Source organism: Entelurus aequoreus, linkage group LG03, assembly GCF_033978785.1.
Source record: "Entelurus aequoreus isolate RoL-2023_Sb linkage group LG03, RoL_Eaeq_v1.1, whole genome shotgun sequence".
In the NCBI taxonomy this organism is placed as follows: Eukaryota; Metazoa; Chordata; class Actinopteri; order Syngnathiformes; family Syngnathidae; genus Entelurus; species Entelurus aequoreus.
The window spans coordinates 48,266,459-48,292,292 of record NC_084733.1 but is presented as its reverse complement, the minus strand read 5'-3'; the positions used below and the strand labels follow the sequence as shown (position 1 = coordinate 48,292,292).

The following is a 25,834-nucleotide window of genomic DNA, read 5'->3' as shown; positions in this document are numbered from 1 at the left end:
TTACATAAGATGCATAACTGCTCCAAAATCAGAGGTGACTCAAGTTCTGGACAAGCAGCCAACAGTTGCTGAGTGTTGAGCTTTCTCCACTGACAAGCAGCAAATGGACCAGAGCAATAGGTCACATTCTCAGGGTGGTTGGATATGTGAGAAGGCCAGCTTTAAAGCACATAGTCAGGGGTGGACTGGACCTTCTCAGCCGAGGGTGCTAAAATAGGCCAAACAGGTTGTGTGTGAAGTAGATAAGACCATGGATCGACATGGACGCAGAAGAGTGGTCTTCTTGATTGGGGTTTTCAGATGAGACAATGTAGGGCTGGGCAATATGGCCTTTTATTAATATCTCAATATTTTTAGGCCATGCCACGATACACGATATATATCTCAATATTTTGCCTTAGCCTTGAATGAACACTTGATGCATATAATCACACCAGTATGATGATTCTATGTGTCTACATTAAAACATTATTGTTTATACTGCATTAATATATGCTCATTTTAAACTTTCATGCAGAGAGGGAAATCACAACTAAGTCAATCTACCAAAAGAGTATTTATTAAACAGTTATTAAGCAGTGGCACAAACATTCATGTCATTTCAAAACAGAAAGTGCAAGATTGTCAGAGACATTTTAAAACAAGCTATTAGTGCACTTTTGTACATGATGTCACTAAGATGACATATCAAATCAACACTAAATTAAAGTGCACTTTTTTGTACAGAAAGCCACTACAATATTTTAAAACTAATAAAGTGCACTTTTGTGCATGATGTCACACAAGATATTTTAATAACTGTCAAATAAAAATGAGCTGCATAATAGGAAATCAAATAGTGTATGTCCTTCCCTATGTGGTAGGTTACTGCAGACATTATCTCCTTCTATTGACTATTTTTTTCATACGGTGTTGATGTGGAAATGGAAGACGCCAGGCTCAATTGGGTCAGTGCTGGTTGCTCTGACATTTTGTTGGTGTGGCACCGGCCAGAGATGTTGACACGCAGAGTTTCAAGCACTCTTCATTCTCTAGCGGGTGACTTTTCAAATGATGCTACAAATTAGCAGTGCTGCTGCTTTTTGTAGCAACGCTTTTGCCGCATACTTGACATATTACGGTTGTCTGTTCAATATCTTCCCGCTTGAAGCCAAACCACCGCCAGACGATGGACCCCGTGCTGTTTTGCTTGGGAATTAATTCTTCTTCCTCCATTTGTTACCAGATTCGCACCTTCTCTCTCTCATATTACCACTCGCACCGCTCCGCTTGCACCTGCCACAGAAGTTAGCTGATACAGCTAACTTTACCTATGATACATTCCTCTCTGCTACCTCTCTGCTCTGCGAGGCGACAGTATGTGATGTATGTAAGAGGGTGCGCTTGTTTTATGTCTCTGTGAGAAGGAGAGACAAGAAAGAGTGAGAAACGCCTGTAGTGTAATGCCCGCAGCTGAAAGCAACTGCGTGAGAACGTATACTCGAAAACTCACGATATAGTCCTTTTCTACATCGCACAGAGACAAACCCGCGATATATCAAGTATATTCAATACATCACCCAATAATTATATCTAACTTACTTACAGTTTAACAGGACAAACATTGTCAAATAATATGAAACCATGTGTTAATCACAAAGATTATTATCAAGCTTTAGGTCAGGCTGATTACCAAAATAACAACAAATGACATATGATGCAAAAGAAGGAACTCTGAAAACTGATTAAAAATACCTTTACATACAATTACACAGTGCTAAATTAAATACATTCTAACTAAATTAATAATGAATTATATTAATATATATGTTTCTAAAATAAACTGTCAATAAATGAAAATACCGCTTCACCAATTTAGTAGGGATGTCCGATAATGGCTTTTTGCCGATATCCGATATTCCGATATTGTCCAACTCTTTAATTACCGATACCGATATCAACCGATACCGATATCAACCAATATATGCAGTCGTGGAATTAACACATTATTATGCCTAATTTGGACAACCATGTATGGTGAAGATAAGGTACTTTTTTAAAAAAAAAAAAAATAAGATAACTAAATTAAAAACATTTTCTTGAATAAAAAAGAAAGTAAAACAATATAAAAACAGTTACATAGAAACTAGTAATTAATGAAAATGAGTAAAATTAACTGTTAAAGGTTAGTACTATTAGTGGACCAGCAGCACGCACAATCATGTGTGCTTACAGACTGTATCCCTTGCAGACTGTATTGATATATATTGATATATAATGTAGGAACCAGAATATTGATAACAGAAAGAAATGGGGGGAGGGAGGTTTTTTGGGTTGGTGCACTAATTGTAAGTGTATCTTGTGTTTTTTATGTTGATTTAATAAAAATTTTAAAAAAGCCGATACAGATAATAAAAAAAACGATATCGATAATTTCCGATATTACATTTTAACGCATTTATCGGCCGATAATATCGGCAGGCCGATATTATCGGACAACCCTACAATTTAGTCATAATTTTTGCGCTTGAGAAACTTCTCTATGACTTAAGCTCCAGACTTTTTCTGTTTGTTTGATATTGTCATTACTGCCACAAGTGGTGGAAAAGTGTATTACACCTAAGTACCGCTACCGCCCATGCGGACCACAGCTGAGAAACAGATATTTTTTGGAGGACCTCTAATGGCTGCTCGCAGCCCAACAATGGCCCCTATGATTGGGAAATACTGGTCTAGATAATATGTATTGAATATGCTTAGGTGTAAATTTTGCATACATTTTGCCCCACGGTCACTTTTTAACAAATGTTTTGAGTCTGTCTGCAAAATGTTCGATTCTGGAGGCATTCCCAGATTCAAACCACACCACCCTTTTCAAAACTATCATAATATGTATTTTAAGGTGTACACTGTTTAAATATATATCTTGAAGTCGTCACCGCTAATTATTTCAGACACTGGAAAATAAACTTAATGAACATTATATAGATTCACAACATTAGATACATCTGCACATTCGCCTATCGATTCTGATTCTGCATAAAAAAGCTGCTTTTCCCAGCATTTATGTCACTGCATGTTGCGCGTCGGTGTTATTATGCAAATGCCAAGACTATTTGAAAATAATACCTTACCCTACCTTTTTTGTGTTACTTTGCCTCATGTTACTACTCATGTGTTACTTTTTGTATCGTAAAATCTTTTTTAAAAAATTATGTTTTAATTTTTTTGATTTAATTTATTTATTTTCTACATGTGACAGGACACCACAAGTAAATTAATATATGTGAAACACTGTTGTGTATTTATCAAACAAAATTAACTTAACAATTGTCTTCTGTTAAAATGTTAAATTGTAGAATTCCAGGTTTCATGAATGCATGAAATGCAATGAAAGCTTGTGTGAGTGTGATTAGGATGTAGTTACTAATAAAGCACAGAAAATAGGCCCAAATACTCATTTTTTTCCGGTCCAAAATGACTACCGTTTACATCAGCCAAAGTGCACAGTCCCCTTCATGTCCCCCCACACATTTTGAGTCCCTTTCAATGCAAAATTGACTCCTCGTGGACAAAACACTGTCTGGGTCCTGCACCTCGCTAGATGAGCCTGGTTTGTGACTACTTCATGGAAGACAGCTTTGCAAAAAAAAAAAAAAAAAACGCTTCCCTACACATTTTAAAATAAAGCCTGTTGCTATGCTACTGTAACTATCTGTCAGCCAGCTATTGACGTGGGAGCTACAAATTGTATCATTTTGGAGGTTTTTTTAAGCAAATGTGCCTTCCGGCTGGAAAATGTTAAGTGAATTGACTTGAGGGACGGTGGATTCATGACTGCAACACCTGCAGATCGAAAACATTACTCAGACAGCAAAAAGTGATTGAATCAACATTGCGATATGGTCAGGCTGAAAGTTGAGACCAACACTGAAGTCAGACTTTGAAAAGAACATTGAAAGTGCTTGCTATGATCGACATAGAAATAGCGTTGAATTTTCAACCAATTCTGACACTTATTTAACCCTCATTTATACAATAAAAATTAAAATAACCTTGACTTTCTGACCAATTTTGACAATGAGTCAACATTGGTTATACCAAGGGTTTTCCATTACAAAAGACCCCGGGCCACACTCAAATACAAACACTGAATTAGTCATCTTACTCTTGATTTTAATCACATTCAATAATGATATCTAACTTACTTATAGTTTGCAACCTTGTCAAATGATATGAAACCATGTGTTAATCACAAAGATTATTATTTATTCTAATCATTGTAATCACCATATAAACCTTGAGGCAGCACGGTGAAACAGGGGTTTGTGCTGTTGCCTCACAATAAGAAGGTCCTGGCTTTGATTCCCAGGCTCTGGGTTTTTCTGTGTGGAGTTTGCATGTTCTCCTCGTGACTGCATGGGTTCCCTCCGTGTACTCCGACTTCCTCCCACCTCCAGAGGCATGCACCTGGGGATAGGTTGATTGGCAACAGTAAATTGTCTCTAGTGTGTGAATGTGAGTGTGAATGTTGTCTGTCTGTCTCTGTGTTGGCCCTGCGATGAGGTGGCGACTTGTCCAGGGTGTACCCCGCCTTCTGCCGAATGCAGATGAGGTCCCGAAAGGGACACGCGGTAGAAAATGGATGGATGGACATGAACCTTAGGCTTAAGTCAGGCTGATTAGAAAAAAAAGTACTAACCAATTCGAAATAAACTGAAACTCAAATATACTACATAAGAAGGGATTCGACTGACAAAAAATGTATTTACATACAATTATGTTGTGCTAAAATGACAAAACTAAACAAAAGTATTACTGAACTTTCAACAAAATTAAAGTGCAAATGAAAATACATCTTCACCACTTTAGGCATAATTTTTGCGCTCATAACTTTAGCTTCAGACTTCTTCTGTTTTTTTTGCACCGCCGCAGCCCATACGGACCATAGCTGAGAAACAGATCATTTTGGCAGCCCTCTACAGTGGTTCTTAACCTTGTTGGAAGTACCGAACCCCACCAGTTTCAAATGCGCATTCACCGAACCCTTCTTTAGTGAAAAATATTATTATATATATTTTTTTTTAATTCAAGACAAAGTTAGATGTTTTTTTACTGGTGCACAAAATGAACTGTGCATGAACATCACCTTGTTCCAAGAACAAAACCAACACAGTGCATGAACACACATCAAATTACTGTCAGGTTCAAACACCGAACTATCTATTACACAAGACAAGAAGAAGGAATCAAGCAGAGACAGAGTTGAATTTTACTCATGAGGAGAGACGTATTGGGCTGCACACTCAGTTACAGTTTCCCCCTACGCTCTAAGGTACAGTCCCACGTGCTCCTCTATTTATTCAGGAGTTCCCTAGTTAACATCACTGAGGCTGCTTCTGCAGGGAGGGGTAATGCAAGCAGCCCCAGTAAACACAATACGTGATTATTCTGAATGGAAATGTGCTGACACTCGTGATTTCGCCCGGTCTCTGTTTTGTCTGCTTTGAGGTACTCGGTGCACGATAGGGCTTCTTAGAGTCACACGTTCTGTATAAACACAGCTCATTAGCATTAAAGCGACAGATACACAAAACGACATCTTACTACAATAGCTTTTTAACTGTCTAAATTCCAGCCTCAAGGCTAGATTTTGGATGATGCACTTCCAATACACTACTGTGGGACCTCTAAAATGTCTTTATACTTAATAAAATAAACTATTTAAAACATATTTAAAGTAATATAACCCAGTCTGTCAGATTGCAAGAACATCTCTTATGCACTGTGCAGATTGTGTTGTTTTTGCACCACAAAGCTGCATGTCAAAAGGTTCAACTTTGGTTTCATGAGACCATAACACATTATTCATCTTTGGAACAAGACCAACAGTGCCCCAGGAGATGATGGTGGTGGGGGCTAACGTTAATAATAGCATTTTTTTTACATATTATGCTTTTCCTTTTTAGGGTGGCAACAACGCAGGACATACGGTGGTAGTGGATGGTAAAGAGTATGACTTCCACCTTCTCCCCAGTGGAATCATCAACCCAAAAAGCATCTCTCTCATCGGTAAAGAAATAAAATAAATGGAAATTATAATAGCACAAAATTGGTACAGTTCACTTCTTTGATTGTTTTCTCTTCTGCTCTTGCAGGTAATGGTGTGGTCATACATTTACCCGGCCTGTTTGAGGAGGGAGACAAGAATGAGAAGAAAGGTATTTTGCGCAACGTTATTACACAAACTTTACAAAAATAAACCAGTTGTCCGTGAGGTATGTATTAAACAATATGAGACCTCACTATTATTATCCCTGACAACTGAGCATCGCTATCTTTGTAATGGCAGATTTTTTTGGATCAGGTGGTGTACCTAATAAAGTGCTCCGTAAGTGTAGAGCATGAATAATTGTGACATTTGTTCTCTCATCAGGTCTGAAAGGCTGGGAAAAGAGACTAATTGTGTCAGATAGAGCTCACATCGGTGCGTAAGGTCTTGCATGTGTTAACATTTTATTGCGTTTATAATTCTTGTGAAACTTGTTTCTCTTCTTTCCTCAGTGTTTGATTTCCATCAGGTTGTCGATGGCTTACAGGAAACGGAAAGACAGGCACAGGAAGGAAAGAAGTAAGCTTCGTCACTTTAAAGTCCGGTATTAGCCGCAGCCACATTGGATCACGTCGGGGTCACCAGTATGGCTGTTACTAACGTGGCGGTTTGAGGACACACTCAGTGCCTAAACATATATTTGACTACGCCCCCACCTGAGGTCTACTGGGTGTGAGACCTGGGTCCTAGAGTCCGCCACAATATATCAATTTTCCTTACTTTCCCTAAATCGGTGGCATTTTTTTTTAGAGATTTTCTAAAACAGCCGTCCTGTCGATGAAGGTTGCAATTGAATTGTTTCTAAACCAAAATTAAAGTCGCAATTTGAAAAATGCACATTGATTACCAAAATGGAATTTTGATAATTTTGTACAAATATTTCAACAAAATCAGGAAACTCCATGCATGTTTCTATGCAAAAACAGACATAATCCTACAGTGTATGGTGCCATCCTGGCCCCTAAAAAGCAGTGAAAACAGATCTGGGGTGTAACAAATGATCGATTTATAGTCCTAGATTTTAAGTATATCAATATGTGCTCGCCAAGTTGGCTTTCCGGTAGATAGGTATCGATTCCAACATTGTTTTAAAAGGCAATATATCGATTTTATCGATACTACAAAAAAAGAAACTATATGAAGCTCAGCACTTTTTATGATAAGGACGTTAAAAGCAGCGACACTTGTGATTAAGGGCTGTATAAATAAGCATTGATTGATTGATTGGATTGAAATCTGTCTGCCCCGCTGTGGCGTAATCCAAAGAAGGATTATATATAATGCAAAAGCCACAAAACAATATCATTAATAACAACATAACAACTTTAAGCTACAGCACAAATAAAAACGACACAACACAATAATATGAAGCCACAACTTAACTTTAAACCGCAAAGGATGCGACGGACACAACGGAAGTGACAGCTGAGCAAATTCGCTGACGCACTAGGTTGAGACAGAAGGTTGAAAACTGTGTGATTAACATACTATATTAGCACTATTGAAAAAGTTTTAAAAAAAAAGTTATTTATGACTGAAAAAGAGGTCAAACTTTGCTCACGTTTTCAACTTCATTCATGATACCCTTTGCCATTTGGTCCGTGTGTCGCCGAAACCTATAATGAGAGTAGCAGGTCAAAAAAAGGTTCCACTTATTTTTATCGGGTGCATCTATGGCGAATTCAACCTGAAGAGATGTTGGTTGCACTTTATTCAAATAAGATGTTGATGCATTGGCCATTAATTGTTGTTTACTTGCTTCTTTGTATCCATAATTCATTTATCTATTAATTTCATCCAAACTAACACCTTTCTTTGGTAATCCCTGAACAGGGGGCTGAACAGGATTTACATTGACATCATTACATTGACAGCTGAGTCACAAGACAACAACAGCAGAGTACACACAATTCAATTTGTTTTTCGAGAGAGTAATGGCTACATCTGTATCCAGTCTATTATTATATACACGGGCATTAGATGGGATTTTTCCCACAGCACTGTGTCGACCTTTCTTGCTCAAGGACCACTCAGATTTATCAGGACATTGTCTCTTTTTGCGGCCGGTAGCCCAGGGCACAACATACTAACTTATTTCAATCGATCAATCAATCAAACTTTACTTATACAGGCCTTAATAGCAAATGTCTCAAAGGGCTGCACAAACCACAACGACATCATTAGCGCAGATCCCACATTAGGGCAGGAGAAAAATCAACCCAATGGGAACAACGAGAAACCCTGGCAGGGACCGCAGAAAAATATATGAAAGGGGTAAAATGAAAACAAATAATTTATTGCAGTGGTTCTCAAACCTTTGTCACCTAGTACCACCTTAGAAAAAACTTGTCTCCAAGTACCACCATAATGACCAACATTAAAATACAGTAGCGTAGTAGGCCCAAGTATTCATTAAAAACAAGTCAGAGGTTCTGTTTAAGAAATATATTTCATATTTTTGGCCACTGTTACATTACACACCATTTGAACAGTAACACTTTGTTTGATTATTTAATTAAGTGATTGTTTAGTGTACCACTAGATCAGGGGTCGGCAACCTTTACCACTCAAAGAGCCATTGTGACCAGTTTCACAAATTAAAGAAAACAATGGGAGCCACAAAGTAGCGGGGGTGTATAATGTAGCCCGGAAGAGTTAGGGCTGCATGGGATTCTGGGTATTTGTTCTGTTGTGTTTATGTTGTGTTACAGTGCGGATGTTCTCCCGAAATGTGTTTGTCATTCTTGTTTGGTGTGGCTTCACAGTGTGGCGCATATTAGTAAGAGTGTTAAAGTTGTTCATATTGCTACCGTCAGTGTAACCTGTATGGCTGTGGACCAAGTATGCCTTGCTGTCACTTACGTGTGCAAGTAGTAGCTGCATGCAAAATGTATCTGATACGCTATTAATGCTGGCTGTAGAGGGCGCCAAATGCTGTGTCATCACAGTATGCCCTTATTAGTGTTGATAGAGTGAATATCGTAGAATAATCGTCCCAGGAAATTACAGGGAGTGGCACTGAAATCTGGAAGTCTCCCGGGTGAATAGGGAGGGTCGGCAAGTATGCAGCTGAGCCGCATCAGAGTGGTCAAAGAGCCGCATGCACTAGATGGAGCCTGCATACCACAGTTTCGCTTTTGCATAATAGGGGGACCTTTCAATATCTGCCTGTATGAGTAACAGTTGAATGCTTTGTGATGGCAGCATTGGAACAACCAAGAAGGGTATTGGACCTGCATACTCCAGCAAGGCATCTCGCACGGGCCTTCGTGTATGCGACCTTTTGGGTGACTTTAAGGACTTCTCTGGCCGGTAAGAGGAAGTTATATAAACAACACAACACCGTTACTGTCCTAGTTATATGATATTGTACATTACTTTTTATGAATTTAGATTCAAAAACCTTGTCCACCAGTATCAATCCATGTATCCAACCTTGGTCGTTGATGCTGATGACCAACTGAAACAACTTAAAGTAAGGAAATACGAAATTGTCTCTGCTCCTGACATGAAAACACAAGTTCTGCTCTGCAGGAGTATGGAGAAAGGTTGCGGCCCATGGTGAGGGATGGAGTCTTTTACATGTATGAAGCCATTCATGGATCCCCAAAGAAAATTCTGGTTGAAGGGGCTAACGCTGCTCTCCTCGATATTGACTTTGGTAGGATTTATGTTTACAGCAGGGGTGTCAAACTTGTTTTTAATAAAGGCCACATCGCAATTATTGCAGCCCTCAGAGGCCACTTGTAAGAGTAACTCCATGTGAATGTAAAATAGCATTGTTACACAATTTGCTGAGGCAAAAATGTTGATTATTATATGTTTCACTAACATATTGATAGATACATCGCTTTGAAATTCTAAGTCTAGGTGACAGGCAGTATTTATTTTTGATAACTCTCCCAAAAAATGTTTGCAACATCTTGTTACATATGAAAGTGTAAAACACATGAGGTATATATTTCTGTCAAAAAGCAAAATTAATTAATATTAATTCCAGCCTTCGCAGGCCATATACATGAAGGGGCAGACCACACATATATATATATATATATATATATATATATATATATATATATATATATATATATATATATATATATATATATATATATATATATATATATATATATATATATATATATATATATATATATATATATATATATATATATATATATGTGGTATACACAGTATATATATACAAACCCCGTTTCCATATGAGTTGGGAAATTGTGTTAGATGTAAATATAAACGGAATACAATGATTTGCAAATCCTTTTCAACCCACATTCAATTGAATGCACTACAAAGACAAGATATTTGATGTTCAAACTCATAAACTTTTTTTTTTTTTTGCAAATAATAATGAACTTAGAATTTCATGGCTGCAACACGTGCCAAAGTAGTTGGGAAAGGGCATCTTCACCACTGTGTTACATGACCTTTCCTTTTAACAACACTCAGTAAACGTTTGGGAACTGAGGAGACACATTTTTTAAGCTTCTCAGGTGGAATTCTTTCCCATTCTTGCTTGATGTACAGCTTAAGTTGTTCAACAGTCCGGGGGTCTCCGTTGTGGTATTTTAGGCTTCATAATGCGCCACACATTTTCAATGGGAGACAGGTCTGGACTACAGGCAGGCCAGTCTAGTACCCGCACTCTTTTACTATGAAGCCACATTGATGTAACATGTGGCTTGGCATTGTCTTGCTGAAATAAGCAGGGGCGTCCATGATAACGTTGCTTGGATGGCAACATATGTTGCTCCAAAACCTGTATGTACCTTTCAGCATTAATGGCGCCGTCACAGATGTGTAAGTTACCCATGTCTTGGGCACTAATACACCCCCATACCATCACACATGCTGGCTTTTCAACTTAACAATCCGGATGGTTCTTTTCCTCTTTGGTCCGGAGGACACGACGTCCACAGTTTCCAAAAACAATTTGAAATGTGGACCACAGAACACTTTTCCACTTTGTATCAGTCCATCTTAGATGAGCTCAGGCCCAGCGAAGCCGACGGCGTTTCTGGGTGTTGTTGATAAACGGTTTTCGCCTTGCATAGGAGAGTTTTAACTTGCACTTACAGATGTAGCGACCAACTGTAGTTACTGACAGTGGGTTTCTGAAGTGTTCCTGAGCCCATGTGGTGATATCCTTTACACACTGATGTCGCTTGTTGATGCAGTACAGACTGAAGGATCGAAGGTCACGGGCTTAGCTGCTTACGTGCAGTGATTTCTCCAGATTCTCTGAACCCTTTGATGATATTACGGACCGTAGATGGTGAAATCCCTAAATTCCTTGCAATAGCTGGTTGAGAAAGGTTTTTCTTAAACTGTTCAACAATTTGCTCATGCATTTGTTGACAAAGTGGTGACCCTCGCCCCATCCTTGTTTGTGAATGACTGAGCATTTCATGGAATCTACTTTTATACCCAATCATGGCACCCACCTGTTCCCAATTTGCCTGTTCACCTGTGGGATGTTCCAAATAAGTGTTTAATGAGCATTCCTCAACTTTATCAGTATTTACTGCCACCTTTCCCAACTTCTTTGTCAACGTGTTGCTGGCATCAAATTCTAAAGTTAATGATTATTTGCAACAAAAAAAAGTTTATCAGTTTGAACATCAAATATCTTGTCTTTGTAGCATATTCAAATGAATATGGGTTGAAAATGATTTGCAAATCATTGTATTCCGTTTATATTTACATCTAACACAATTTCCCAACTCATGGAAACGGGGTTTGTATATATATATGTATATATATATATATATATATATATATATATATATATATATATATATATATATATATATATATATATATATATATATATATATATATATATATATATATATATATATATTAGGGCTGCAACAACTAATCGATTAAAATCGATTATAAAAATAGTTGCCGATTAATTTAGTCATCGATTCGTTGCGCAGAGGCCATTTTTATTTTTTTATTTTTTAAATTATTATTTTTATTTTTATTTTATTTTTTAATAAACCTTTATTTATAAACTGCAACATGTACAAACAGCTGAGAAACAATAATCAAAGTAAGTATGGTGCCAGTATGCTGTTTTTTTCTAATAAAATACTGGAAAGGATAGAAATGTAGTTTGTCTCTTTTATCCGATTATTAATTGAAGTAATAATCGACAGATTAATCGATTATCAAATTAATCGTTAGTTGCAGCCCTAATATATATATATATATATATATATATATATATATATATATATATATATATATATATATATATATACTGTATATATATAGTATATTAAACACACGTCAAAAGTGGTAAAGGAATGGCTAAATCAGACTAGAATTAAGGTTTTAGAATGGCCTTCCCAAAGTCCTGATGTGCGGACAATGCTGAAGAAACAAGTCCATGTCAGAAAACCAACAAATTTAGCTGAACTGCACCAATTTTGTCAAGAGGAGTGGTCAAAAATTCAACCAGAAGCTTGCCAGAAGCTTGTGGATGGCTACCAAAAGTGCCTTATTGCAGTGAAACTTGCCAAGGGACATGTAACCAAATATTAACATTGCTGTATGTATACTTTTGACCCAGCAGATTTGGTCACATTTTCAGTAGACCCATAATAAATTAATAAAAGAACCAAACTTCATGAGTGTTTTTTGTGACCAACAAGTATGTGCTCCAATCACTCTATCACAAAAAAATGAGAGTTGTAGAAATTATTGGAAACTCAAGACAGCCATGACATTATGTTCTTTACGAGTGTATGTAAACTTTTGATCACGACTATATATATGTGTATGTGTCTATAGTGATGCAACGGGCGACATTAAATAATGCAATGATGTGGCGGGCCACGTAAAATGATGTCCCAGACAACATGAAATGATGCGGCGTACCATATTAAATGACACAGCAGGCCATATTAAGTGACGTCCCAGACCACAAAAAATGATGAGGCGGGCCACATGAACTTACTTTCCGGACCATATTAAATGATACTGCGGACCACATTAATTGATGCAGCGCTCTACATAAAAGGACGTCCCAGACCACATGAAATTATACGACGGACAACATTAAAAATGTGACGTATAATGTTAAATGATATGACTGGCCACATGAAATAACTTGCCAGATCACATTTAAATGATGCGGCGGAACACATTAAATAAAGCGGCAGACCACATTAAATGACGCGGCTAACCACATTAAATGACGCAACGGGCCACATAAAAAGACGTCCCAGACCACATTAAATAATACGACGAATGACGCTGGAGACCATATTAAATGACGCCTTGGACCACCTTAAATGACACAACGGGCCACATAAAAAGATGTCCCAGACCATGTTAAATGAGGCGGCGGGCCACATGAAATAGTGTTCCAGACCACATTAAATAATACGACGGGCTACTTTGAATGACGCTGGGGACCATATTAAATGACGCCTTGGACCACATTAAATGATGCGGCAGGCCACATGAAATTACATGTTAAATGATGCGGCGGGTCACGTTAAATTATGCTGCGGATGACATTAAATGAGGCAGCGGACCACATTAAATGATGCTGCGGATGACATTAAAATGAAGCGGCGGACCACTTCAAGTTACATTCCGGACCATATTAAATTATGCGGCAGGCCAATGTAAACGACGCTGTGGACCACGTTAAATGATGCTGCGGATGACATTAAATGAGGCGGCGGACTACTTTAAATGATGCAGTGGGCCACATAAAATGAGTTCCCAGACCATGTTAAATGATGCGGCGGGCCGATTCAAATTACATTCCGGACCACGTTAAATGATGTGTGGCAGGCCAGATCTGCCCCTTGCGCCTCTGGTTTGACCCCTATGGTCTACAGTTCCACATGGAACTGTCCCCTGTCCCCCTGCCACCGCTGTCCACTTTCGAATGCTTTGCATTCAACTGCAAACCCCCCTTTTCCATGACCCTGCTCCTCATTTACCGACCACCCAAACAAAACGCAACTTTCATCTCCGAAGTTTCTGACCTCCTCACCACCCTCTGCTCAACATCCACAAATGTCATAATTCTGGGAGACATAAACATCCATGTGGACAACCCATCCTGCCAATTTGCATCTGATTTCTTACAACTACTGGACTCTCTGGACCTCACACAACATGTGGATACCCCTACACACAGCAGGGGACACACTCTTGACCTGGTCATCACAGACTCCACTCCCATCAAAAATCTGGTCGCCTACTCACTGGGCGTGTCTGACCACAAGGTCATTTCCATGGAGCTACCGTTCCCTACCTCTCATATCAAGCCCAAACGCCAAATCAATTTCCGTAATTTTAAAAACATAAACCCCGCCACTTTCACCTTCGACCTGGAACTCCTCTCTGCTGCAATCCCCCCATCCTTGAGCGATGCAGTCGACCACTACAACACCAATTTGAAAAACCTCCTCGACCTCCACGCCCCTGTTACAGTCACCTTCTCACACTCAGCCCCCTGGTTCACACCCGAGCTGAGGAAAATGAAGACGGCCGGGCGGGCTCTGGAACGGCGACGAAACTCCACTGGGCTAACTGTCCACAGACAGGCCTTTAGGGAACACCAAAAGGCCTACGCAAGATCTCTCAGGGAGGCACAGTCACAATTTTACTCCAACATAATCAACAAAAACCCTGGCAACTCTAAAACACTCTTCTCCCCCGTCAACCACTTTCTGCAACCACAATCCTCCAAACACCATAACACAACAGCTGATCAATGCAACACCTACCTTGAGTTCTTCAGAACTAAGGTAGACAACATCCGCTCCCTCCTTTCTGGCCCCGTCACTCAAATTGTCCCAACCATCATCCCACTGCCTCTGATCCCTAACCCCCTCTCATCTTTCACCAGCACTACACAGCAAGAGATTGAGGACATTGTCAGAAGAATGAAGCCCTCTACATGTGCCCTGGACCCTCTTCCCACCACCCTAGTCAAAACCAACATCTGTACAATAAGCCCCCTGATCACCAACATCATCAACCTCTCCTTTCAGACCGGCCACATTCCACTAACTCTTAAGACCGCCATCCTCACCCCTCTTCTTAAAAAACCCTCCCTCGACCCAGACACCCTCTCCAACTACAGGCACATCTCAAACCTACCATTCCTCTCTAAAATACTGGAGAAAGTAGTCTCCTCACAGCTCCAAACTCATCTCAAACTCAACAACATTAGCGAAAAATTTCAATCTGGTTTCCGTTCTGCCCACAGTACAGAAACCGCCCTGGTCAGGGTCACTAACGACCTCCTGATGGCGGCGGATGCCGGCTCCCCCTCTCTGTTAATCCTACTGGACCTTACAGCCGCATTTGACACTGTCGACCACAACATCCTAATCAGTCGCCTTCAATCCACCATCTGTCTCAACAATACAGCACTACAGTGGTTCAAGTCCTACATCTCCGGTCGGTCAGAATATGTCTCCCTGGGAGGTTCACATTCGCGCACCCTGCCTGTCACCTGCGGTGTACCCCAGGGATCTGTCCTCGGCCCCACCCTGTTCACCATGTATCTACTACCCCTTGGCCGTATCATCAGCAGGCATGGAATTTCCTTCCATTGCTATGCTGATGATACACAGCTCTACCTGCAAACAATGCAAACCTCACCCTCATTTCCAACGCCCCTCTCCATTCTCACCACCTGCCTGGAGGAGATAAAGGCATGGATGAGCATCAACTTCCTGCAGCTCAATAGCTCAAAAACAGTGGTCATGAAAATAGGCACCCCACACCAGATCAACACATGCCCCATAACCAGCATCACCTTCTCTGGACAGGACCTGCCACTCTCCCCAGTTGTCACCAACCTGGGAGTGAAAATGGACCCCCACCTGAACTTTGAAGCCCACATCAACTATCTGCGCAAAACCTTTTTCTTTCACCTCCGCAACATCTCAAGACTCCGCCCCTCACTCACCCCAACCGACACTGAAAGTCTCGTCCATGCCTTCATCTCCTCCAGGCTTGATTACTGCAACGCACTCCTCGTCAGGGTCCCCAAAAAGAGCATCAAAAAGCTCCAGTACATTCAAAATAGCGCAGCGAGGATCCTGACGAGAGTGCGCAAGCGTGATCATATCACACCTATCCTCAAATCACTCCACTGGCTCCCTATTGCATCCCGGACCCAATTTAAGATCAACCTGCTCACTCACCAATGCATCTACGGCAACGCCCCCTCCTACCTCAAGGACCTAGTTTCCCCTCAACCCCCTACCCGCAGCCTCCGCTCCTCAAACACTAACCTCCTCAAACCCATCAGGACAAAGCTACAATCAATGGGCCGCCGGGCTTTCTGCCCGACCGCTCCCGAACTTTGGAACGCTCTCCCCGACCATCTTAGAGCACCACAGTCGGTCGACCATTTTAAGAAGGGACTAAAAACCCACCTTTTTAGCACAGCTTTTATCTCATTTCTCTGCCTTCTTGTTTTTAAATGTACTGCTTGCTTATCTGTTTTTTTATCCAGTGCTTTCAGGCTCTTATTTCTACTTTATCTATGTTTCTGTTTTATCTAGTGTGTGTCATGATTCATTTCTATTTTAATTTTTTTTATTATATATTCTTACTTTCTATTTTTATTTTTAATACTTTGTAGCACTTTGAGATTTTAACAAATGTAAAGTGCGTAACAAATGCAATTCATTATTATTATTTATTATTACAGTATTTGGATATGAGGATTTTTGGGAAAGGCTCCGGCCCCCTCTGTGACCCCGAAAGAGAAAAGCGGTAGAAAATGGATGGGATAGATGGATTTTTTTGTCCTGCAGTAATTCAATCAATTCTCTCCTAAGGTACCTATCCCTTTGTGACATCATCAAACTGCACCGTGGGCGGGGCTTGCACTGGACTTGGGATCCCGCCGTCGAATATTGGTGATGTATTCGGTGTAGCAAAGGCCTACACCACCCGGGTGGGAATTGGAGCCTTCCCAACTGAGCAACTCAATGTAAGTGTCTTATTGCATAGAAACAAATACTTATGTAACATACTTACAGTAAACTTGATACATATATTTTGGATCATGTGACTGTTACTCAGACAGCTGGCCCAAGGAGCATGCAAGGCGTTTACTGACTGACACCTCTGCTCGCATGCAGGTCACATGTTGACAAAGATACATTTAGGGCCAGAGTTCATCTTGAGAATACAGTGACAAGCACAGGTTATGTTACTTAGGAAAGTGACCACAATGTTGAACCCTCTGGGGAATACATCATTTAATACTGTAGTAATACTAAGTTGTGCCAGGACGGAAAAGTTTATAAAAAGTATATACTAATTTATGATTGATATTTTTTTCTACTTGTTTTGCTTAAATCTCTAAATCTACTTAAGTCCTAAATAAAAATAGCTAACATTTAATGTATATTTACTGTATTTTTATTTTAACTCTTTAAATGCCCATTTGATCTAATTGCGTCAGTTTTCTTATTTTGAAAAAAAAAAATCATATGAGTTAACCCTAACTTAAAAAATGTAATAATGCATGAAATGTTTTTCTGTTAATAATAATCTTCTGTATAGTCAGGCCTGCTCTTTACCCCAGCACTTCAGCTTTTTGACATTTACTGTATGGATGATAACTCATTTAATGCATTTTTTTACAAATAAAAAAACTGACATAAATAGGACAAATTGGCATTAAAATTGTTTAAAAACCGTAACATCGGAATCAGAAATACTTTATTAATCCCTGAGGGGAAATTAAAACATGTTTGCTGTTTTGATTTAAGACTGAAGTTGATTAAGGTATTTTGACAAAAATTTTGAAAATAATATAAATCTAAAGTTTTTTTTCTGCACTCTTAAAGGTGCTGTTTGCAACTTCCTCAAAGCAAAAAATATAACAAGAACACCACCTTAACAATAACAGCTTTTGTTACCATTAGTGGTTTGAAAGAACACATTTGTTTGACAATTGTTTACATTTTTCAGTTACAAAGTATTGAAAATTTTACTGGCCCAAATAAACTGATTGGTGTTTACAGCGTTCACTCACCCGGTCTCGTCAACACGTACGTGCAGGGAGCACGTGCACACATACAAAAACAGTCCCTGAGAAGCAACGAACAATTTGCAGTCATGTTTTTATGATAGAGTATACATTCAATGACAGCTAATGCAAAGCTATTCCAATTTCTTTTATTAGCTAAGTACACTTAAAGGTAATGCGGGTGCATGGCTTACGTACCTATGTAATTAAGTCATTACGTACTAGAAGCCGTAAGAGGGCGGGATATACTGTGTAAAATACATTGGAAAGTTGGCGCACTCTAAGCATTTGTGTAAATGTTGCAAACAGCTCCTTTAACTCCCTAATGACTTTTTCGTCCTGGCTATATTGTATTGGTCTAAAAGTATTTTCCAGCATATAGTTGATAGCTGAAAGAATTTGAAATTTAAAAAAAAAATTCATAAAAAAAGCCCTCTTAGGAAAAAAAAGAATTCCATTCAGAATAACACATCTAAAGTTATGGCCAATAATGGAGCAAACATTTACCTGAAAGGACAAAAAGTACCCAATATACTCTGAGGGTTAAATGTATCCCCTAACACGATGTGTGATTGCACTGCTGTGTGGAAGAGCACACATTTGAGATTTGTATCAAAAGCTACACTTTTATTAAGATAATATTCCTCAGTTGGATCAAAAATGTTTGTTTTATGTGGTTGTAGTATGCAGTGGTTTTTAACTGAACTGTGTCATACTGAGAGCTGTTACTCATTTTGATCTTACCTTTACTTATCTACATGACAATTGCACAATATTAAAACAGTCTTCATTCTGCACCATAGTTTTTGCCATTTCAAACTACAACCATCCATCCATCCATCCATTTTCTACCGCTTATTCCCTTCGGGGTCGCGGGGGGCGCTGGAGCCTATCTCAGCTGCAATCGGGCGGAAGGCGGGGTACTTTGGTTTCAAAGTCTTCACAATAATATCGTGACGGTATCAAACAAAAACTTGTTTTTTCCTGGCACTTAAGCGTTAGCTGTGTCTGAAAACACACTACATCTCCCAGAATCCTCTGCAAAGTGTGGGACCGGCAAGATGGGGGCGTGGAACGCCATAAGCAGGAATTGAGATTTAGAGACTTAGACTTAGACTTAGACTTAGACAAACTTTAATGATCCACAAGGGAAATTGTTCAACACAGTAGCTCAGTTACAATGATGGAAAGGACAATGCAGGTATAAATAGACTAATATAGCTATAAAAAAAATTAACATATATACGAATATATACATAATATGTGTACAGAGTAATTTATATACAGATATATTATATTATGTCTATAACATATATACAATATAAACCAATGACCATGTACAATATTACAGTATATACAGTCTATATGACAGCAGCAGCATAAAATAGAGAGTAGGTCCAGCAGGAAATAGAAAATAGACATTATAAACAAAGAGAAGTAGCTAACATGTCAGGTGTCAGGTAATAGGCAGATGTCATCTATTGCTGTATGGCGAGTGATTATACAGCTGGATGGAGTGTGGAATGAAGGAGTTATTGAATCGCACAGTGCGGGAAGGAAGTTGAAGGAGCCTGTTGGAGTATGAACTCCGCTGTCCCTTAATTGTCAGGCAGAGTGGGTGGGCAGGATTGTCTATGATGGCGAGCAGTTTGTCCAGTGTCCTCCTGTCCCTCACTGACACAAATGCCTCCAATTGCGTGCCAATAGTTTGGCCGGCTTTCCGGATCAGATTATCAATCCGGTTTGAGTCCCTTTTGCTGGTGATGCTCCCCCAACAAACCACTGCAAAGTACAGTGCACTGGCCACAACAGACTGATAAAATATCTCCAACAGCTTGCTGCACACATTGAATGACCTAAGCTTCCTCAGGAAAAAGAGTCTGCTCATGCTCTTCTTGTAAACAGCTTTGCAGTTGTCCTTCCAGTCCAGTCTGCTGTTCAAGTGGACTCCCAGGTACTTGTACTGCTCCACTACTGCCACCTCCCGGCCCTGGATCTTGATGGGCTCCACCGGGGTCACTCTCTTCCTGAAGTCGATGACCAGCTCCTTGGTCTTGTCCACATTAAGGACCAGATGGTTCGCCTGAGACCACTCCACAAAGTCAGCGATCAGTGTCCTGTACTCCAATTCCCGTCCCTCTCCGATACACCCGACCACAGCAGAGTCGTCAGAGTATTTCTGCAGGTGGCAGGACCTGGAACTATACTGGAAGTCTGAGGTGTACAGGGTGAACAGGAAAGGAGACAGGACGGTCCCCTGTGGAGCACCTACACCACTGACCACAGTATCCGACACGGAGCTCCCCAGTCGCACAAACTGGGGCCTGTCAGACAAGTAATCAGTGATCCAGGAGACAATGGATGAACTGACACCCATCCTGAGCAACTTGTCACTCATCAGAATTGGCTGAATGGTGTTAAAGGCACTGGAGAAATCAAAAAACATGATCCTCACAGTGCCCTTCCCACCATCCAGGTGAGAGTGAGCATGATGCAGCAGGTAGATAACAGCATCGTCCACTCCTACATGGGGCTGATATGCAAACTGTAGAGGATCCAGGGAAGGAGCCACCAGTGGCCTCAGCTGATCCAGCACAAGTCTCTCGAGGACCTTCATGACCTGGGACGTCAGGGCTACAGGTCTGAAGTCATTTGAGCTCGATGGGATGGGCTTCTTGGGCACCGGCACTATGCAGGATGTTTTCCATAGCACTGGTATCCGTTCTAGCTTCAGACTCAGGTTGAAGATGGAGTGCAGGATCCCAGTTAGCTGAGCAGCGCAAGTCTTCAGGACCCAGGGGTTGACTCGGTGAGGGCCTGCTGACTTAGCTGGATTGACTTTCTCCAGCTGCCGTCTTACAAGTCCAGGTGTCAGACACACCGGGCTGGCTTTCTCAGTGGGGGTGGAAGTGGGGGAGGGGAGAGGGGGGGAAAAAACGGCTGTGGCAGGTACTTATTCGTAGTAGATAAGAAATATTGTTTTCAGACATATCAAAATCTATTCAAAATGTATTGGGTTATGTTGCTAATAAACAGACAAACATCTTTGGCAGAGGTAAGAAAGTCTGCGTTTTGCAAAGCAAAACACTCATTTCGTCTCAAGCGTTTTCAATGTGACACACCCAGCAGGTCACTTCACAGAGCACAGATGTAAGTCACCAAAAAAAACTGTACATCACGGGAAATACGTACATGTAAACTAAAAAAACTTTTTGATGAATTCTTAATCCATCCATCCACTTTTACCGCTCGTCTCTCGATGACATGGAGGTACTGGAGCCTATCCAGCTGCACTCGGGTGAAAGGCAGCACCATGGACAAGTTGCCTCCTCATAAATCGCCACCCAGAAAAGACATTTGAAGCCAGCAAAGCCAAACCTCAGTTTGTGAGGTATTTAAGTTATTAAAAGTTATATCGTTAGTCAACTTTTCTGAGAATCATATTCCAAACTGATAAACATGTCACTGTTTCTCAAAAAGTAAAAGTTGCTAGACACCAAAGTGAACATTGTTTTACTCTGGATCTTTACATTGTTACTTTAAAGACATTCAAATGTAAGTTGTTTTTTTATATATATATATTTGCTTGAAACAGAGAATGTTCCTGCACAATTCTTTGCACTTAAATCATGTTTGTAATAATGGATATGATTAGAGCATTTTAGCATTATGTTTGTGTTTAATTACAGTAAGTGTGTTTATCCTAAACATTCCTTCCGCTTCATTTTACACACTATGGCATTTTTAAGTCTTTTCGGGACATATACCACAATAATATTATACTTTGAGATTTTGATACTGTTACAGCCCTAGCCACTAGTATTCTATTTTGTGACCTCTTCTACTGATGTTTTATTACTGGACCTGTACCTTGAGTTGAGTCAAATTGTGCTTGAGAAAATGCTGAAAGAACCTGGACATTTTTTTCCTCCTCGCGAGAAATTCAGATTTTCAGCAGCCTTACAAGAATGGGAACACACAGAGCATGCAAGGTTTAAAAGAAAAGAAAAAGTATTAAAAATGTCAAAATAAGCTTAAGACAATACCCATGACAGGCACAAGCTCCATTAAATGATCTTTTATGTATTTTTTTCCCTGTATAATGATAATCATCAGATTTGAAGTAATCCTGGACCAGGGCGACAAAAACATGCAATTAAATGATGAAAAAATAGTTTTACAAACCTTTATCCAAACTGTCGAAGCAGGGAAATGGGCTCTACTTCTCTAGATCAGTGGTCCCCAACCACCGGTCCGTGGATCGATTGGTACCGGGCCGCACAAAAAATTTTAATAAAATAAAAAAAAAATTATTTTTTTATTAAATCAACATAAAAAACACAAGATACACTTACAATTAGTGCACCAACCCAAAAAACCTCTCTCCCCCATTTACACTCATTCACACTCATTCGCACAAAAGGGTTGTTTCTTTCTGTTATTAATATTTCTGGTTTCTACATTATATATCAATATAGATCAATACAGTCTGCAGGGATACAATCCGTAAGCACACATGATTGCATTTCTTTATGACAAAAAATAAATAAAAATACCATACACCCCGGGCCCCACAGTCCGTGGGACAAATTTTTAAGCGTTGACCGGTCCGTAGCTACAAAAAGGTTGGGGACCACTGCTGTAGATGACATCACACTAAGAGGGGCGGCATATTGAATCTGGGGATAGAAAGGGGACGTTCCAAGTACAGTTAGTTAACTGTAACGTGTAGGTGAAGTGGATCCCAAGGATGCAGATACGTATTGCATATGGACAAGAGTTATTCCTTTTATTTAGGAGGAAGCACAAAGTAGCAAAACAACGGCGATGGTAGTCAACACAAAAAACACACCATGCAAAAAACTACTAAGAAACAAAATACACTAAATCAAAAACGCTACACAAGGCTAGGAAAAATACTTCATGAAAGAAGTAAAACAGAAAACCAAAGTGCAAAATAAGGACACTATGCAAAGCTAGGAAAAAAATACTTCATGAGAGAAGTAAAACATAAAAACAAAGTACAAAATAAGGACAGTAGGCAAGGCTAGGAATAATACAGGCAAACCTGAGAAGATGGACACAAGACAAACTAGGCAGTTCTCTGGCAAGACCAACGACATATGCGACTGTGGAAACAGTAAGCAAAGTTCCGGCGCTCAAGTGTTGTGAGCAGCCAGGTTAAATAGGCTGAGACCTAATTGGCATCAGGTGTGTGCTGCTGCCTCGTGCCAGCTGCACGTCACACTGTGGACGAGAGAGAGAGTGAATCAGGTGCGCAGACGGACAAGATTACACAAGGAATTTCAGATTACCCCACTCACTATTATTCAAAAAACTACGGAGCCCCTAATGGGACATGGGAATTTTTTTTTTTTTAGACATGTATCTCGTGGCCACGAGAAACTTTCTCGTGGCCACGAGAAAGCATTGGATGCGTGCTGATGGTTTGGTGTGTGTTAAAATGGCAGTTTAGGAGTTAATATGGCTGTATTTCCAATTAGGACTTTCCCCCATGTGTGTTGTGGCAAAATGTGAATGCTTGATTAGTAGGTGTGAGACAAACACTTTATCTTCCTGGTTATTGTAACGCTACGTGTTTGACATTATTTAAGACTTTATCATGCCCGGTAAAGGACAGTTTATATATATATATATATATATATATATATATATATATATATATATATATATATATATATATATATATATATATATATATATATATATTATATATACACATATAAATTATATGGGTAGATATTTGCTCTAAAAAGGGTATTTCAACAAGTAAACAGTACAGTAGGTAGTTGATGTTGATATATGTAATGCACATAAGGGTATTCTAGTCAGATGCGCGTGTGTAAATATGCGATGTGTAAATATCAAAATATTACGTACGTCGAATCACTTTTTGTCAGGCAATATTACATTTAATGACAATTTTACATAAATGAATACATCCGAACACGTTGTACATATTTATTATTTGCAGGAAGAAATAACAGTTACAATTGTGTGTGTATCTTCCAAGCAAGAAAGAAGTTTGATCACATCAACATCGGACTAACTGACACACTCCGCTTCGCTGCAGGTCCGCAAGCCACGCCCACCCCCCACAGCCACAGAAGAGGAAAACTGTCCTTTCCCGGGCATGATAAAGTCTTAAATAATGTCAAACACGTAGCGTTACAATAACCAGGAAGATAAAGTGTTTGTCTCACACCTACTAATCAAGCATTCACATGTTGCCACAACACACATGGGGGAAAGTCCTAATTGGAAATACAGCCATATTAACTCCTAAACTGCCATTTTAACACACACCAAACCATCAGCACGCATCCAATGCTTTCTCGTGGCCACGAGAAAGTTTCTCGTGGTCACGAGAAACTTTTTATTAAAAAAAAATAATAATATTTTTTGTTTTTTTTTGTTTTTTAATAAAAAGTTTCTCTGGCCACGAGAAAGTTTCTCGTGGCCACGAGATACTTTCTCGTGCGCACGAGATACATGTCTAAAAAAAAAAAATTCCCATGTCCCTTTAGGGGCTCCGTAAAAAACTAATGGATATTGTGGGAAATTACTACCAGATTCATTTTCAGGAGCAACAAATGCATAAATAGAATGTGTTAATGTAATTGTCCGACTTCGAATATTAGCAGATACATTTACCATTACCAGAAAGTTTAAAAAAACTACCTGGAAATGTTCCACCCTTTTGCAACCCTAATTAAGTATGACCATGAACGTATTTGTGGTAGTCGATTTCTGCTACAGCTCTTTATTGGTTGTCATCAAAGTGTCCAGTAATACTTAGTGTACACAGTAATGTTGTGATTAGCATAATATTAGGGAATTGACAATAAGGTATTGTTTGCTTATGTTCTTTGTAGGCTGTAGGGGAGCTGCTGCAGACAAGGGGTCATGAAGTGGGCGTGACCACAGGGAGGAAGCGACGCTGCGGCTGGTTGGATCTTGTCATCGTGAGATACGCACACATGATCAATGGTTTCACTGCGTAAGTAGTTAAAGCAGTTATTACAATCATGAAGTGCTTGTGTCGTTTCATACTTTTTCTGCACAATAACTACATTTCAGTGTGTTATTCCTTGCTCACCTGTAACTCCTGCTGCAGCATCGCTTTGACAAAACTTGACATTTTGGATATGTTGGAAGAAATTAAAGTTGGCATTGCTTACAAACTCAACGGCAAAAGAATTCCACATTTCCCAGGTATTAAAAAAACAGGTGGCATGTATGTGTGCTTTGCAAATGTTAATTTTTGCTTTGAACCCTAGCAAACATGGATGTTCTGCACAAAGTGGAGGTTGAATATGAGACCTTCCCTGGCTGGAAGACAGACACATCTGCTGCTCGCAGGTGGAGTGACCTGCCAGTCAAAGCACAAAACTACATCCGCTTCATTGAGAACCACATTGGAGTTCCCAGTAGGTTGACGTTTTATCTTGTCTAAACGTGCATGAATATAATTATATATTTTCGTGAGAGTAACTTTTCTTTCTCTCTCACTCCCGGCAGTCAAGTGGGTTGGCGTTGGAAAGTCCAGAGAGTGTATGATCCAGATGTTTTAGAGGCAAACATCCAAAGTCGCACAGATCATGTGTCATTTTTCTTCGGAAAAAAGATCTGCTCCCCTCCACTTAGTAATAAACATTACACCCACGAAA

General features: G+C 39.7%; 1 protein-coding gene across 1 annotated transcript in view; it reads left to right on the top strand.

Annotated features, from left to right (window-relative positions):
- adss1 (adenylosuccinate synthase 1) overlaps positions 1 to 25,834 on the top strand; it is a 26,476-nt gene extending 642 nt beyond the window's left edge. The window contains exons 2-13 of the mRNA XM_062040552.1: positions 5,949 to 6,051; positions 6,138 to 6,200; positions 6,416 to 6,466; positions 6,544 to 6,610; positions 9,296 to 9,403; positions 9,485 to 9,566; positions 9,626 to 9,752; positions 16,942 to 17,096; positions 25,040 to 25,164; positions 25,282 to 25,379; positions 25,445 to 25,594; positions 25,686 to 25,834. Coding sequence (XP_061896536.1) covers positions 5,949 to 6,051; positions 6,138 to 6,200; positions 6,416 to 6,466; positions 6,544 to 6,610; positions 9,296 to 9,403; positions 9,485 to 9,566; positions 9,626 to 9,752; positions 16,942 to 17,096; positions 25,040 to 25,164; positions 25,282 to 25,379; positions 25,445 to 25,594; positions 25,686 to 25,738 — 1,182 coding nt within the window. The 3' untranslated portion in view covers positions 25,739 to 25,834. The remainder of the gene's footprint in view (positions 1 to 5,948; positions 6,052 to 6,137; positions 6,201 to 6,415; positions 6,467 to 6,543; positions 6,611 to 9,295; positions 9,404 to 9,484; positions 9,567 to 9,625; positions 9,753 to 16,941; positions 17,097 to 25,039; positions 25,165 to 25,281; positions 25,380 to 25,444; positions 25,595 to 25,685) is intronic.